Consider the following 18,459-nt stretch of genomic DNA (forward strand, 5'->3'; position numbering starts at 1 on the left):
GCTCCATTTTTGTTGATTAAATGTGATGCACTGGCAATTCCCTGCTTGGCTATGGAGCCCCAAACTAATAAATATATATATATAATAAAACTCCACTTAACTTTTTTTTAGAGCTTTATTTTATACAGTCAATAGGTCTCAGGAAGATAAGACCACTTCAGTTCTTTCTTTAAAATGGACCAGCATAGTTTGTGTATTTCTTCCACAAGGCACTAACAGCAGTGCTGGAACGTCATGGGGAAAGCAGGCACAGATTGTCTCTGGAGACTATCCAGCACTCTGTGAAATTAAAAACTTAAAGATAAGAGATGCAGAAAGGTGAAGGATGCCAAGTGAAAATGAAGCAAATGAATAGCAGAATAGAGATAACTGAATAGTTGCGTAACAATGATTTATCGGTTACACGATTATTCGATGGTCCCTGGAAGTGGGGCCAGCAGCCACTGTGCTCCCAACCCCACTCCCGGGGAGTCCCCTGCCACCCCGCACTGCTGCCCCTGTATCAGAGGCAGCAGCATGGCATGTCAGGTGGGTGCTGGCCCATAATGAGAGCCAGTTTAAAAACCAGCTCCCCAAGCAGACTAGCTGCCTGCCACACCACAGTACTACCTCTGATAAAGTGGCAGCAGCGCCTGTCCACAGGGATCTAATTCCCCTGGACAGAGGCTGCTGTGGGGCTGGGGAAGAAGGCCAGGGGAGGCTGCCACGAAGCAGCCTCTGGGTGCTAGTCCAGCAGCAGCTCCTGTCTGCTCGGGGGAGGAGTCCAAGCTCCTTGCAGACAAGGCTGCTCTGCCTCCCTTCAAGCAGCCTCTGTCTATAGATAGCCTGAGCCCCCTGGTCCAGCAGCAGTCTCTGTCTGCAGGAACTCAGACATCCTCCTCCCTCTCCCTCCCCCGCCCCCCCCCCCATGGACAGTCGCTGCCTCATTCCACCCTGCTGCTGCCTCTAATAGAGGCGGGGAGGAGACACCAAGGAGGCCCTGATACAGAGGTGGGGTGCCTGTAGTTGACAAGATTAACCAATAAGCCAGGTTTATTGGTTAATCATATAGTCAACTACACATTTACATCCCTCCAGCAGCCATCTAGAGGAAGGCAGTAGCACAAGCTAGGAAAAGAGCTATCTACCTATACTCGCAGCTGTGAGCAACAATGCTACAGAAAACTGAGTCCTGGAGGAATGCTATGGTGAGCTAGAAATCTAAAAGAATGCAGCCTGTCAGAAGTGATCCAGTGGAGCAGCAGAAGTTGGTCAAGCTGTTTGCCTGGGAGAACAAGAAGCATACCTCCCCAGTATGTACATAACCATTAGGCAAACCCATCTGAACAACATTACTGAAACAGTGATGAAATCACCTAACCATGGCACCATTTGCCAAGTTAACCAGGACTGCCAAAATCTCAGTCCTTTGCCTCTCTGGAGAGATGGTGATAAGTCATAAAAGGACACAATACCCCTTATTCCCATTCCATTTATTCAGCAAGGATATAGAGGATGGAGGCGCTGACATTGCTCTAAACAGCAGCCAACATCTTTGCTGAATGATCTGTCTGCTCCCGCCACCATTTTGATTGAGGAAGGCTGTGAACAAGACGTGGAGGAAAAAGGGAGAACAGCAATGAAAGCTGAGCAAGGTGCTTCTTAAACAGCCTGAGGTGTAAACCACATAAAGTAGCTTTCAAAGATAGGCTGCGAGGAGAACAAGTGAAGAAAGCTCTCTCCTAGCATACACAATCCCGAGGTTTTTGGCTGTCTGAAGGAGGAGAGGTAGAGTCTTTAAAAATCCAGCTTTTTTTTTCCCCAAGAGAAGACAAAGATAGAATCAATGACTTGAAGAGGAGGAAAGAGAATTTAGTGCTTTGGAATTTAGTACTTTGGTTAAGTTTGATCATTCGAGCAGGTGCTGGATTTATTTAAGCTTTCCCCACAACTGAAACAATGTGATTTAACCTTATCCGTTAAGCCTCACTACCAGTCTGTGCATCTGCTGAGGGAACTGGCAGACAGTCACACCAGGCTGTACAGGGGGCTTGGGCATAGAAATGAAGATGAAAACCAGGTCATTTGAGAAGAATCAAAATTTGAAGTTTAAAAAACAGGTAGAGGCTAGTGTACTAATCTCTGAAATCACTTAAGAGAAGTGCTCCAAGCCATAGAGGCCCCTCAGGTTTTCTGATAAGAATGCTCCAAAGCCACTCATTTCTTCTAGATTCTCAGCTAAACCCACTCCAGCATCATCATACAAAATCAGGGGTGAATTTGGCACACAATCTATTATTAGAGCTGCCTATTTCTTCATGATGAAAAGATATTCAGTACAGCTTTCAAAATTACAGGACTAATAGTACTTCTCTCACCTCCCAAACAGCAACAGGGCAGTCAAAAGTCCCGACACAGACTTGTGTTCAAAGTGAAACCTGCATATCTGTCCATCACTGGAACTCTTCCTTTCCATCCTAGTCGTGCTGAAATCTTTCTTCAGCTGGATTTTTGTCACTTTGGCTAGGGAGGTCTGGAGAGGTGGAAGTGTGTTTCTCAATCATTTTCTGTTTTCTTCTCTGTATCAATTTTCCACCTGTGAAGCCCAATATCCCACCACCAAGTGCAGCTGCAATTCCTGCCACTTTCAAGCCTGCAAGGAGACCAATAGGGCCTCCCACTACTCCACCGATGAGTGCACCTGCCACAGGCAGAGCTGCCAGCTTATATTTTGCAGCCTGTATTAAAAAAAAACAAAACAATCTGTTTAGAATACACACCTGTGGTGATGTGCATTTTCCCCTCATTACGCTTAGCAATATGCCTCTAATTCTCAGTGCATAAATAAGCCTTACCGATTAGTATTTAAAAAAACCCACACTATTCCACAGTAAGAATGTGCCATATGGCTTCAAACTTGAGCTACCCATATATGTAATGGGAAAACTGATCATTTTAATTGCTATTGGTTGGTTTGCCATATAAAATCCACTGTCTGGCCTACATAATTAAAACAAATGTAATAATCATAATAGGCCCAGAAACTTTTCAGTAATATGCTGCAGCTATATTTGTGGGTTATGTAGTATCTTAACAGCTTGTGCCCCAGGTACCCTTACATTTCAAACTCATTTGGCTCTTTATGAGCCAATCGTTTAACATTGCTGCCTGTTTTGGCAGGTCTTCCATTGTAAGCAGCAGCAGAACAGCCTTATAATGAGGCTTTAGGCCAGAGCAATTCTCTTCTTGCAGACTGGATGTAATAGAACATTACAAGAGATTGATTTTTTTCACTACCTATGTCATTTCTTCCTTATTTCCTTAATTGCTGGTTCCCTCAGCATTAAAGAGTGCAGATCAATTGGGTTAATACAGAAGATTGCTGGAAGGCTGGGTACCATTGATTCATCAGCGGGAGTAGATCCCTACCTTCCCCAAGTTTTTGGTTCCCTCTTCAACATTCACAGCAGCACTGTTGACATGGTCTCCAATCCTGTCAATCTTCTCCTGCTGAGACTAGATGCAAAGGAATTATGAGTGAGGTGACCTGCTGGGAAGCAGCAGCAAGCCAATGCACACCATTTTAATGCCTATAATCAGGGCCCACAGCAGCTTTCATCTGCTACACACTGTAGCCATGCTGCCTTAATGGCAGTTCATTAATAGCATCTGATAAACCAAGCTGAAAGTACAAAACCACTTACAAAAAGGAATTTAACTATTAGGTAATAAAATGGAGTGCTATTATACGGAATATTGATACAGTTAACAAAAGAGCATGCTAAAATATATGCTTATTTAATCTACTGTTATATCACTGGATGAACTTGCATCTCAGGGAAAAAATATCCAAACAAGCATTTATGCTTCATGATGAGTTTCATATTCAAAATAATTCCTTTTCTAATAAGAAAGGGTACAAGGGCAGATACACATTGTATTACACACAACATATAATTGATTAAAGAGTCCAGAAAGCCATGTTTTACCTATGAAACTATGTTATGTTAACTTAACCCTCCGGATCTAATCTCACAAAGCTGAAAATACACCAAAATTGTACATCAACCTATGCTTTACATTTGTTTGACTTCTGCAAAAATGCTCCGCTTTCCCCACAGTCAGTCACACTCTTAGGCTATGTCTACACTCACGGCTTATTGCATCAGCTGTATGCAAATGAGGCTAAGCGTGGAATATGGCCGAGCCTCATTTGCGTACGTAATGAGCGCCATTTTTGCAGAAGAGGTTCTTGTGTCAGAAGGAGCTGCCTACACTGCCCCTTCTTGCGCAAAAAAACCCTCCTGCGCAATGCCATTACGCCAATTATTTTCAGGATTAATGGCATTGCGCAAGAGGGGTTTTCTTGTGCAAGAAGGGGCAGGGTAGACAGCTCCCCATGGTGCAAGAGCCTCTTCTGCAAAAATGGCAGTTCATTAGGTATACAAATGAGGCTCGGCAATATTCCATGATTAGCCTCATTTGCATACTTGACGCAAGAAGCCGCGAGTGTAGACATAGCCTTACAGCAAAACTTTCAGTGAGCAACTTCCCTCAGCTTCTAGTTGGAAATAAGATACGTCTCCCCATCTCTTTCAAACCCCAGCAAGATTCTGAACTCATTGCATCACAAAGCACAACAGAATGTCCCACAAACAGTTTAAAACAAAGTTTATTCTGGGCAGATCTCTTATATCCAGAACATCTTAACCTTTCTAGTGCAATGGCTGAGCCCAGTTCTGTCAGACATGGTGTCATGAATGTCTGTGGCAAACATCCATGCCTTTCCATTACTCCTCTGAAGTACCAGGCATCACCGAAAATAATTTTTCTTCATTTAACTAAACAGCAGGTACAAGAATGGGTAGATTCTTTTAGCATGTGACAATTCACATAATATGCCACGTGTATAATGGGAATTGATAGTATTGTGATTAAGATGTGGGAATCAGGCACTGAGTTTAGAGTTCAGGCTCTGCCACAGACCTCTTGATACCCAGGGAAACATCTGTGACTTAGTTTCCCTGTTTCAAGGAATAGAGGTAATACCTTTGAGAGAAGTGAAAGTATTGAGATTCTTCGGTCATGAAGTGCTTTGAAATCCTTGGATGGAACATGTAATTCAACAGCAAGACACTGTCAATATGCATTTCATTCTACAGCCATAAGTCAGCCACACAAACTCAGCTTTCATATTCTCTGTCACTTAACAGAATCTCAAACAGCTGTGCTGACAAGATGGTATTCTGTCTCCACCTCTTCCTGCTCTCTCTCCATCTCGTACCTTGTTTCTTTTATTTTGACTGCTTCCCCAGAAAATACCACAGCATCATAGTATGCACAGGTGTGGCTCAAGTACTGGTTTAGAAATAATGAAATTACTGGCTAGGACTACATCTACATGGCAACGCTATTTCGGGATACTGAAGTATTCCAAAATAGCTATCCCACATCTTAACAGCAAGCCCATTATTTCGGGCTCGCTATTCCGACATCCCTGTAACCCTCATTCCACGAGGAGCAAGGGACATTTTGGAATAGCAGGTTATTTCAAAATTTGGCGCTGTGTAGACTTTGCCAAATTACAAAGTAAGCTATTTCGAAAGAAGATCAAAAGAAGATACACAATTTGCATAGCTCAAATTGCGTAACTTATTTTGAGCTAGAGTGCAGTGTAGATGCACCTTAAGTGTCTGAAAATCCTGTAGGTATCACCCTCCAAAGGTTTGGAGCTTGTTAACTTCCACTAAAGTCAATGGATGGGGGTCAGGCCCAGGTTGTGAATGAGCAATGCGTAACTTTTCAGTGGAAAAAAAAAAACAAGCGTATTGAGATGAGCACTCAAAACCAATAGTTTTAACCAATGACAATTGACTAGGATACGTGTTTGGAGGGCACCCAAATAGTGTTTCCATTCACCTGTGTTTACGCATGCAGCCAGAGGGAAGAGCTACTGACCACTAACAATTTACTACTGGCTTAACCTAAATTGCAGTAAGACACTAAAACCAATTTAAGCATTCTCATAAGGGGTTTGAATCAGGTTAACCAAAGTAGTTTCTAAACCCATATAAATTAAATCAGTGCAGAGTGACAGAGTGTGTGTGTGTGTGTGCACAATAACAGGTGGGAGTTGGAATAGATGGCACGTTTGTGCACACAAAGTTTCTTTCTTTTACAAGATGTGGTGGTGGAATGTGGGTGAAACTTCAGATCTTTCCCTGAAGACCTAAGTAAGCAAAACCACAAATTCTGTTCAGGGGAGACTCTTTCATCATCCTCACCACAACCAGAAATGCTGAGACTGTGTGGAAACCCAGTAAGAAAACTGTTGCACCTCCTGCTCTAATGTTTGTGCTCTCTAATGGTGAGTATGATGCAAAGGAATTTGGATTCAAAACTATCCCCATCGGTGGCTTCTGTGTTGGCAAAAATTAAGGATTATGGAGCAGCTAACAGTCGTTTCTTTGAACTAAGAGAAATCAAGACACAAAGAAAAATTGCCTAGACAGGATCAGAATCAACAGGGCTCAATGGTCAAGACATGTGCAGCATGAAAGCTGTTAATATAGAGAGAGAATAGCATTAGTGTTTGTTATTCCTCAGCAAGCTTCACAGACCTCCTCATGGTGAGGCAATTAAGCCTCTTAAGCCAGTGCTATTGAATGCTCTTAATTGCTGCAACCTGATGCTTGAAAACCAAGGGTGAAGATGGACCTACCTTAAAACTCACTCCTAGAAAATGTAATGTAAATTTTCATTCTGAAAACCTCATGAGGGCTTTCCAATATACTCAAGAGTGGATAGTAAAGCAAATTCTTTGCCCTGTTACTATTAGTTTAGATGATTAAAGGTCATTTAACTCCAATAAACTATCACATGTTCCTGTTCCTCACTTAACAAAATGGAAGTTTTATCTATTGACCTTAGGGACCTGATCCTCACACTACCGTTTTTTATTCTTCTTCAAAGGCTATTCTTAAAAGTAGAGTTCCAAAAAGGGACAGTCTGACTTCAGTGGGAGTTTAGATTTAAAAAGGAATGCAGAACCAAGCCTAAGAGTTTGGGTCTAAGCTTTTGTACTGTTCTCTCCCCCACATGCCTACATTATATTGAAATACATAAGGCTGTGTGCACATATGTATATACATATTATTTAAGATGGCTGGAAAGTGCCAGAATGACTTGGCATTCTACAGTATTTCTCCATAGACGAAATACAGCACAGACATCAACAGTAAAATCTTCCCTCACATCCCTGAAATCCTAATTAGGAGAGAGCATTCTGTGACTCCATTTGGTCACGTTCCATTTTTCTGAGGCTACTAACAAGGGCAAAATGTGATACAGACTTCTGTGCCCTCATAAGTGTGATAACTCCATGCTAGGCTGTTGAACAGCCAACTGTTACCAACTTGGTCTGACTTCAAATCAGTGACAAAAGTCTCCCCCCCTCCACCAATTCGTTCAGCCACCCAGTCCCCAGCCTTTGTCTTTATCAAATCTTTATCTAGAGTTTTAGATTAATACTTACATTGACTAGTAAAGAGAAGTCAGTCACCAGCTGGCTGAGTTCAATCAAATCCTACAAATAAAAAATGATTTCTTACATTTATTTGCTTTAAATAAAGGAACTTAAATGGTAATAAGGGACACCAACCAACCTCTTCTAAATTTTCCCATGATTCAGCAGCATTTTCATCCTGAGGAATTTCAGGGAGAGGGGAGCACATCTGGATAAAACTCTGGGAAGTGTCCACAGCTTCCATGTTATGACAAGGCTCTGAGTGAAAATATGGTATTTACAAATGCATTTATTCAATTAGAAAGCAGGCTGCAAAAAATGTCTTCCCGTATCTTAATATTGCTTGAGCATAACATGACAACTGACCCAATTCAAATCAAGCAATAGCCCTGAAAAGTTTATAAAACATCACAAATCTTATTGAAAAACTGTTCTTCCCCCCAAAAATATTACATTTCTTAGATACACTCTCCAGATCTACTCAGAAAACAATGATCAAATTATACCGCTTAATTCAGATTTAATTAATTTTGTATGAATTGCATATTTTAAAATGTAGCAAAAGACTAACACCTGGGTAAGCACTTCTTTATTTATATATGAAAGATCGAAACAATTTGTGAAATTAGAGCACTGGTTCATATAGTTATGGTTAATTGCACCACTAATTTGATGACTAGTCCATCTTTCCCACTTGGAGCCAGCAGGAACTAGGAAAGGGTGACTGTTGCAGAGGAAGAGCAATGAAGCCTTGCTAATTCTAGCAAGAGAGTAGAAGAGTATTGCTCAATGCAATCAAATAGGATAACAGCACCATGATCAGAACAATGGGCTTTTAAAAAACACAGTGTGGAAGAGGGCTCCTTAAATACATGAAGGGACTTCCCTTCCCACTTTCCTCCCCATATGCGCACACAAAAGAACACAGAGGTGGGACGGGGCATACATGGGATGGTATTGCAAGGAAGAGCTAGAAAGGTCACTTTATAAAGTAAGCTACCAGAACCTTGCCCATCTTTCTTATGTCAAGTGTACTTGTAAGTGATACAATGGAGAAAGAACAAGATATGCTTACAAAACCTTCATAGAAAATTCAGATTTTATTCAAAGCAATGATAATAGTGAACTAGATAATAGCAATAGTTCTTTTGTGCCCCTTAGTAATGTTAAGGTTTTTACCTTTCTCTGTAAGCCTTTTATATAATGTAATTGTGGAAATAAAACTAAATTAATACTTAGTTTTAAAAGTAGGTATGGCCCAGTCACCTGAGCACATGGCAGAGAGCTAGGAAACAGACTGGGATCCAACACTGGCCACAGGAAAGATGCTTAAGGCCCAGTTTTTCAGCGATACTGAACACTAAGTGGAGTTTCGAGTGACCAACTCTTCTGAAAAAAATCAAGCTATTTAACCTTTTGGTCTCAGTTTCACTGTATATAAAAACAAGGATACTACCAGGCTGGATAAAAATCAATGATTTTTTTAATATTTTTTTTTATTTTTTAAATAATAAAATACTATATTTATCATTTAGAAATAACAGTTACAATTAAATTTTATCACAAGCGTACTACACCTACATTTACAGTCTCATAAATATGACTTAAGGGTTCTAGTGTGTCCAGCCTAACAACCAGCTCTTGCTTTTCCAAGTTCTAGGCTTCTGATTTCTGTTTCACAGCAGACTAACATGCAAAGACAGACACAGGCTGCATAGGATTGTTTTTTTTCTGTGTTTATTTGGTGGTGGACCTGGGCCAAACATGGCACAGTTAGTTAAGGCATTAAAGACAGAGGGAATCAATATACAGGAAAGGACGGAGGGAGGCAGGACAAGAAAGGGAAGACATTCAGCACACACACAGCTTCCTATATTCCCCTCCACTTTTGCCACAGAAAAACTATCATGGCTTCTGGGCGTAAGAGAGACCCGATCTGGGAACATTTTGAAAAAATTTGTTCCCTGAGTAAAAAGGGAAAATGTGTTAAGTGCAAGCAAAGCAAGACAATGCAGGGCCTAGATGCAAGGATGAAACATCATAAGGAAAACTGCTTATTGGGAGAAAATTATATGGATGAAGACATGGGCGGTGGGTGACTAGTTTGGTAAGGCTAGGGACGGCAAGCCCCACACACCTCTGACTCACCAGAACCCATGCTGCCCAGCCTCCCCCCACCCCCCAATGTGCTGCTGGCCCTTGCACCTCCCTGACCCAGGGTATCACCCTCAACTTCCCCCAGACCACCTGAGGGTGGCGTGGCCAAAGCCTCCACCCTGGAGCTCTGGAGAGCCAGAAAGCAGTGCCGCCCCAATCCCAGAGTTCTGGAGTGCTGGCAAGCAGTGTGGCCCCTGCCCTGGAAAGCCAACAGGTGGTGTCGGCCCCAGCCTGCCCTAGCTCCGTAGCTCCAGAGAGCTGGCCCCAGCCTTCCCAATCCTGGAGCTCGGGAGAGCTGGCCAGAAGGCATGGCACAGGGATGAGGCCGCGACACCCAGACCAGCAAGGCCCTCCCTGCAGCCAAGCCACCAGCCCAGGCACTGGATGGCCAGAGTGGCCCTAGTGTCAGGAAGACAGGCAGCCCAGCTCCCAACTTGCCTGCCCGGGCCTCTGGTATCACAACAGCAGACTGGGGGAGTGGATCTAGGGGAGCCAGTAGAGCATGGGTGGGACTAGGAGAGACAGTTTGGTAAGGCAGTGCCTTTTCTGCCTAGTATACCCACCACCCATGGATGAAGACGTGGCTGTGTCTGAAGAACAGTGTGGATCAACTTTACAATGCATCATTCTTTAAGACTCTCTCTTTCTCTATGCCTTTTAGCGTATGTGTGATTTAACACAAACATTCCCAACTTGTTTGGTATGTTGGACGTTGCTAGAAACAGAAGTTTAGCTTAGCTAATCCTTATGGCTTGTTTACTTAGTTAACTAGATTCAGAATTTATCACGGAAGTATACAGCACAGAAAGCTACAGTAAGAGAAATCTAGAGTTGCCAGTTGCCACTGTCATTTTCTTATTTTATATTATAGAATACACACCCCTTATTTTGGAACAGACCGTAATGGTGATGCCATAAGTCTATTCCCTATTTTACTTCATTGTAACTCAGCTTTACCAAAGGAACCTCATTCTATAGTTGTTTTCAAGATGCTTACTCCAAAAATTAAGTGTACTCGAAGCACAATCAGTCTTTGCTTTTTTGGTAACTTGGAATCAGATCTGCATCAAAATCACAGTGAGATTGGGGAAGAGGAGAGCTAGAAGTTTTAAGGATACTATACATGTAGTAGTCTGAGAACTTCTCTCAGAGTTAATACAATTTGAAAATTAAAAAAAGTTCAAGTACAACTGCCATCCAGCAACTCAGGAGACTGCTGTAACTGCAAATGTGAAATATTTATGTAACTTTAAAGACTTAGTTTAATAAAATACAAGTTCTATTGTGTTTGTGTGTGAGATTTAGTTCTTAACAATCCTAATGTACTGCTGCTGCATCTGCAGCTTGATACATTGTAATGAATATTATGTACTATTTCCTAAATTAATAAAAATTCAACTTATCTAAAAAATTGCAGAACATATACCCTCTTAGATGATGTAAACTGCTGTACTGAGCTGTAAATTAACACATTTTAGTGATCAGTTTTGCACCATTGTTTGAAGAACTGTGAAGTAGTATCAGTGGGAAACTTGATTTAAATCAATTCACCCTGGACACTACTCCTTTTCTTAGTCTACTCAACAGTGAAAGCTATACTAATCATACAACCTTGTGTGACACATCTGCAGCACTGTACAACTAAAGAATTCCTGTAGTGTAATAAAAAGCTCCAACAAAAATACAAGACAAGAACAAATACGTGCTATAAAGATCTTGAAGATGATTACCTCTGCCATATTATTTGCTTCAGACAACTCTGCAAAAATATCAAGGCATGTTATGGAGGGTAAAGTGTCAATTTTAAACCCTAAATTGTCTTGCTTTTGTAGTTTTAAAGAGAAATATCATTGATTAAATTGTAGAGGCATATAATCAATAAGGCTGCTGTATTAATTGTTCTTTAACATGTGCAAACAAAAGAGAGTGCATTAAGGCTTCCAGAGCAATATGCATGTTAATCAAGAATGTAAATAAAATTGCCTCCAACTTCATTTAGAGTATAAGCTCCTTGGAGCATAAACCCATTGACTATATTTTGTAAAGCATCTAGTATAACGAAGTTCTGACTTGGCTGAAACCACTACATACAGCAGTAATACAAGTCTTAAATAATACAATATAAAGCCACATAAGGGTGGCTAAAAACAGAGGTGGACAATTTAAAAAAATCCCTAGAAATTGGATCTTTTATTTCAATTAGATTTTTGCTGATTGCCTTTTTTTACATAACTTTTAAACAATAAATCTACTTCAAATCTGATTTTAAATTATGACATCTTACACGTAGTATATAATCCATTCAAATAAATTAAAAAATGGTATGTTGGTTATTTAGATTTTAATGATCTAAAGGGTATTGCTTTTTTAATTATTTACAAAATCAGGGGAAACCATCTAACTTTTCAGGTCAACTCAAAATTTATAGTACATCACAGGGGCATGTGTTGCATTAAGAATCCATATTATTTTTACTCTTCTCAATGGAGCACACTATTTACATTTTTCCAAATGTGTAAATACTTTCAGTTTCTGTTATATAGAAAAGCTTTTGCCTCAATCACTGCTGGTTTCAATTAAGGTAGCAGGTGCACAAAAAAAATTATCTTCCAGTGGACAGGTTCATTCAAAACTGAGAAAAACGAAAAGGGACCTGAAAAAGCAGGAAGGCTTGTTACCCTTTTCCAATGTATGAATAAAATCAGGAAGGCGACAAAGGATGTGCCACCAGATTTTCAAGGTATGTAGGTAGCAAAAGATGCAGCTAAGTCTAATCTCACTTTTAAAAGCCCCTCAGCAGGTTAGGCACCTGACTCCCATTGTTTACAAAGGCCAATTGATTTAAATGGTAGGTAGGGGTCTAGTGGCATTCTTTTGAAAGAAAGAGACAATGTGTTCACAATCTGTTATTTAAAGCACCCAAATACATTCAAAAATCTGGTCTATGATGATCAGAAACAATGTGGCAATTCACCAAAATTCCTGTAATAAATTAGACAGTTTCAAATGCAAAAAACAATGACTTTTTTACGTATCCAACACCTTTAAGGTTTCTTTAAGGTGGTTTTATTTAACGCATAAAAACAATTTTAAAATGTACATTTTAATTGAATTCCAATTTCCAAGTACATACAGCTTGACATGAATCCCAAATAAAAATTGTTTACCCAGTAGATAAACATCTCAACATTTTTAACATAAAAAAAAGTAAAGAACCTGAACAGATATATGGAAAACTGTACATTGTTCAAATGTGTGCAGATATGGTATGTCCTGCTGGTTTGCAAAAAAATGTACGAAATTTCCTGTAAAGGCTGTATTTGGTTGCAAATACACGTATTTAAATGTTTATCAACCAATAAGAATGAACCCTTCATTAGGAAAATAACTAAAAAGTATAAATCCAAAACAAGATTTCAATCCAGTTAAAAGTTTTCTGCCTGGTGATTTAAATTAATCCATCCTGAAGGCACCTACCACTGAATAAAAAGAGTATTTGGCAAACAGTTTTTAACACCACACACACACACACACACACACACACACACACACACACACACACACACACACACACACACACACACACACACACACACACACACACACACTGTATATTCTGTAAGGGAGGGGAGGGAGAAGATTCAAGGTAGTGCACACACACACACACACACACACACACACACACACACACACACACATTGTATATTCTGTAAGGGAGGGGAGGGAGAAGATTCAAGGTAGTGCACACACACACACACACACACACACACACACACACACATTGTATATTCTGTAAGGGAGGGGAGGGAGAAGATTCAAGGTAGTGCAAATCTAGGGCCTTAGAACCTTGACAGTTTAAATGCATATCTACTAGTGAATGGTGCCGTTAAGATTATATTCCCTGTGATTCTGACCTTATGTTGTTTAAATGTACTTTGGTTGCTTACATTAGCTTGATCTCGGGAAGAACTCTGTAAAGCTCAAATACTTGTCTCTTCCACCAACAAAAGTTTGTGCCATAAGAGAAAAAAAAAACCTTACACACATTATCTTTTTATCGAGAAAGAGAGAGAGAGAGAATTTCAACTACTATCAATGTTATTGGTAAGCCTTCCTTTATAAATTTTCAGTTACAGGAAATTATGGTGGATGGGGCCAGACAATTATTTAATGAGATTCGAGAAGTTAAAGTTTTGCAAGTGTTACATAAGAACATAGAGATGTTGCTTCTGAAAAATAAATATAGGCAGGCTTGAAAGGATTAGATTTTTATCTGTAAATATAGATAAATATTGATTTAGCCTTACTTGCAAACAGTGAAAAAAATATTTCAATGGATAATCAGAATTTACAAATATGTAAAGAAAGAAAAATGTTGTTTGAGAAATTGTTTAAGGACATTTACATTGTATAGTTTGACACGTGATGTTGATCATTTGGATTTTAACAGAGATGACTAAGGGGAGGATATGACAGAAGTTTATAAAATCATGACTAGTGTGAAGAAACTGAATAAGGAAATGTTATTTATTTTTCATAACAAAAGAATTAGGAGCCAACAAATGAAATTAATAGGCAGCAGATTCAAACTAAAGGAAGTCTTTGTTCACACAATGCAGTCATCCTGTGGAACTCTTTGCCAGAAGATGTTGTGCAGGCTAAGACTATATACAGAGTTGAAAAAAAAACTAGATACATTCATGAGGGATAGGGCCATGAGTGGTGTCCCTACCCTCTATTTGTCAGAAGCTGGGAATGGGAGGCCCTGAGGGGATGGATCACTTGATGATTACCTGTTCTGTTCATTCCCTCTGGGGCATCTGGCATTGTCCACTGTCAGAAAACAGGATACTGGGCTAGATGGACCTTTGGTCTGATCCAGTACATCCGTTCTTATGCAAGCACCACTTATTTCATGGGTTTGTTAAGACAATGTGATAGTTATAAATATATCGATACTGAGGAGTACACAGTTTCTAACAACCCCCAAAGTTGCAGAGCCTGCCAGAGCACTATCTAGCATAGCACTTTACTGTGACTGACTGCTTTTTCAAGGCCTCCCTGAGCCAAAGAGCTTCATGTTGAGCTCTTCTAATGATCCTTGCATCTGGGCTATTCAAACTCTGCAGACGGTTGCTCTACCTCCACTCTTCACAAGAACTGCAGCTGTTCCCCTCTTTGTCTTACAGATAATATGCAGATCACAACAGGCAGTATAAATATTGGGATATTTTTCTCACTGAAATCTAATCTAGAGAGTCAACACCACCAATGTCCCTGCAATCTACTAAAAGTACAATCAATTGTCAGGTCAGCACGCAGCTCCAGGAAGGTTGCTTTAAGCATCCTACAGCCCTGTAGCCAGTGCTCTTCACCCCACACCTGTATGACAATGCGATCCCACCACTCAGTGCTGGTTTCTCTAGCCCAAAAGTGACACTCTCCTCTGCACAGCTGCTCTGTGACAGCCCAATGCAATGACGCTTTGCTGCTGTCCCCGTCACTCGCATTGTCATCCGCAACCGAGTCTTCTTCCTCTGATACTAAGTGCATAAGTAGCGCTGCTGCAATGTGTAATGTCCTAAGCACGTTGAATACATGGGAGAAGAGTCTAGGATCCATGATTTCTCACAGCAGATGCTTGAGTGAGCAGCAAGAGCTGTCAGTTTAAAATGGAGCAAAAGTAAACCAAAAGCTCTAGGAGGGCTGGGAAGCAAATAAGTGGTTAATGGGATGTTCTTCACATTCCTAAAATGCCTGGCGCTACGTTGCACATTCCCACAGTGCCTAGTGACTGAAGGTGATGCCGTTCACTGTGGGATGCATACCCACATTGCTTTGCTCTTTGTGTGGATGGGGGGAGCTAACAATGTAGCCATGATATGTTGGCAGAGGGTAGCAGTGTAAATATGATTTGGCAACTTTCTTTTTGGCAGCTTATGACTCTCAACAGTACTTCCATTGCCAAATCTTTCCAGTGCAGACATAGCCTCAGTTGTTCACTTCTCAGGCCTACAAACAGTGCTTTATGACATGTAGCTGATCTATAAATGCCATCAACAACTTTGAATGGTTTCTCATTATATTCTTTAGCAATCTGTCCTCAGAAAAATCTTCATATGCCCCATTGTTGTAATAAATACTTCCTGCGGGTGTGCAAGTACTAGATTGTTCTTCCTATGATTGCAGCATCAACACTGCAGAGCTGTGGGAGAGCCATTCTTCTCAAAGAAGTACTAGGGGTGGGTTTGTAGGATTTTAAAAAGGCACTGCAATTCTGTTTTAGGAATGGTTGATGAGATAGGGAAAGCTGCACGATAAGAGAAACTGCATGATGGGATCTTGACTCTTGCTCACAGTTCCCAGCAGGAGTCATCGGTGAAAACTGCACTAGGAGACATGCCACTAGTGCACCACACTTAGCGCCAATGCAAGCAGCTAAGTATGCACATGCATGTGTGATTGCTAGCTACAGCAGCTTTACATTCATATCATTTGCACTGATCAAAAAGTCTGAGGTGTATACATGGCCTTAGCCAACATGCATAACGAATAAAACTATTTATCAGAAATCTAAGAGTAAAGAAGCTTCCTAAACAGAACTGTGGATACAGAAAAAGCCCCTTATCTACAATGGCCTCAAAAAGGTTTATATACAATTGCCTCCTCTCTGCTGACCTATTCTGCACCAGATTAGGATGACTCCTCAGAGCTTCCCATCATCGGTTTAAGTGACACAATGAGCCTTTCATGACTTCTCCACCTTCAAGAGCATTTCGCACCTTGTAAGAAGGCTCCAGCCAGGTTTTTTTTTTCCCCCCAAAAAAAAATTTCCCTCCCCATTTCAAAAACAAAAGAAAGAGCACCTATGGACTGAAACGACAAATGAGAAATTTGCATGCAAAAAGTTTGTGATAGGACTTGGAATGGATATGCTTCCTCAACATCAGCTATATCTCCTCAGAACTGCAGTAACAAAACACACCTCTGCATACTTTACAAAGTGCCTTCACACTTCATTACACTCAAGATAAAAATCTAGTTCTTGGGAAAATTCAATATACTGGTTAAAAAGAATGTTAGTAATTTTAAAAGTGGAGTCTCACCTTTTGTTAATATTTGTTTAAAATGGAATTAAATTAGATTCCTATTGGACTTGAGATGGGGGACAGTGGAAAGGGCTGAAACATTTCTTTGACACCTCTCCTAAATGGGCTATTTGAATTTGTAAACTCTTCACTTCTCTGCCAGATTGGAAGCAACATGCTAAAAAGAAGTGGAGTGTAAGGAAGTTTCTTTGATTAAGATTCATAGCGAAGATCTGCTTTCCAATCTGCAGCCTCCAAATACAAAAGAACAGGCAATGTTATATTACAGCTGCCCCATGAATTCAAAGAGCTGCTTTCATATTCAGACAAACTTTTTTAAAAAATCCTATATAATTATACTCAAACTGTCTGCTTCACTTTACTTGAGGTGAACTACATCTGCATTCCTGAGCTAACTTGTCAGTATCATTCCAATATTTTATTATAGAAATGCCTGTCCTTCCAAAAATTCTGATCAGTTTCTTGTTTTTTAACTACTGATCCAAAATGACCCATGTTTTTAACATTATAATTAAAACACTATAATCATTCAGATCAAGATGCTAACCTTGTTTTAAAAAAGACATTTCACATTTATTACTTATTTTGTCATCTTTTTTTGGCTGTGAAAAGACTTTCCCTCTTGCTGGTGACATTGCACACAATTCTCCCTGCAGTTCCCTATAGAAAGAACTTCTATGCACACAATTCTCCCTGCAGTTCCCTATAGAAAGAACTTCTATGTCAACAAGGAGACAGAACTAGATAATATGAAGATTATCACTTTATAAATGCAACAGCTAGATTTGATAAAATGTCCTGATAGGAAATTGTACTGTATGACGTAGTGAGGTTACTGAATGAAAGTATGTTTTTTAAATTAAAAAACGTGAGATTTGTAAAGTATCTTAACCAATACTAATCTTCATACTTTTTGGTATGAGGATGCGTTGGCTTAATTCTAATGGTCAGTCCTTCTCAAGAGCAATTCAGAAGTTAGCAGCTTACTGCAGATTTGGCTTGAAATGTAAGGAAGGGAAGCAGGGGGGAGGGGGAGTAAGAGAAGAAAGTAAGTGCAACACACAGTTTGCCTGAAAGTAGAGAAATCAGAAAAAGCTAGTGGCAAGTTAACCAGACCCATCCTTGAATGATCTATAACATAATATAATATGCTTTCAAGATCTCACATAATAGTCTTGAACGTTTATTGCTTCACTGCCAATTACATAGAAGATAAACTTTTATGTCACCAGCACTTTATACTCAACTTTATATCTACATCTCCTGATTGAGGCATTCAGTGATGATATCAGAATTGTTTTCATCTTGATGTTTTAGATAATGAATTAAATGAAAATGTAGTAAGTGGTTACCATTACAGAGCAGTGGAAAAAGAAAACTACAATATCTCCAAGATTGCTTGTACTGTACAATGTAGTGCTCTTATTACTTAATTGCATTTACTAGGCTACCATTTTTTTCTTCTCCTTGAATAGCTGATTAAACCAATTATTAACTACACACACGGCAGTAGGAATCTGTATTCCACAAATAGTGAAAAAACTGTGGTATATAAAAGTTATATTCACCTCTTGTCATACAGGAATAATTTATTTTTTACTAAACTGAAGTCTCATCTATTTAGTCCCACAATATCTGGTCAGAAAACCCAGCAAATATACGATCATAAGTAAATCCAAAAATACCACA

The 18,459-nt window shown here is 40.0% G+C and overlaps 1 protein-coding gene across 2 annotated transcripts in view; it reads right to left on the bottom strand.

The window, feature by feature from the left end:
* Positions 1-282: 282 nt before the first annotated feature.
* STX17 (syntaxin 17) overlaps positions 283-18,459 on the bottom strand; it is a 65,206-nt gene continuing 47,029 nt past the window's right edge. For both annotated transcript variants that reach the window (XM_075921599.2, XM_075921598.2), the window contains exons 5-8: positions 7,644-7,762; positions 7,514-7,564; positions 3,409-3,495; positions 283-2,717 (exon numbers count right to left, since the gene is read on the bottom strand). In XM_075921599.2, the coding sequence (XP_075777714.1) occupies positions 2,457-2,717; positions 3,409-3,495; positions 7,514-7,564; positions 7,644-7,762 (518 nt within the window). In that variant the 3' untranslated portion in view covers positions 283-2,456. The remainder of the gene's footprint in view (positions 2,718-3,408; positions 3,496-7,513; positions 7,565-7,643; positions 7,763-18,459) is intronic.

The sequence above is a fragment of the Pelodiscus sinensis genome, chromosome 2 (assembly GCF_052426305.1).
Source record: "Pelodiscus sinensis isolate ZL-2025 chromosome 2, ASM5242630v1, whole genome shotgun sequence".
NCBI classification, from domain to species: domain Eukaryota; kingdom Metazoa; phylum Chordata; order Testudines; family Trionychidae; genus Pelodiscus; species Pelodiscus sinensis.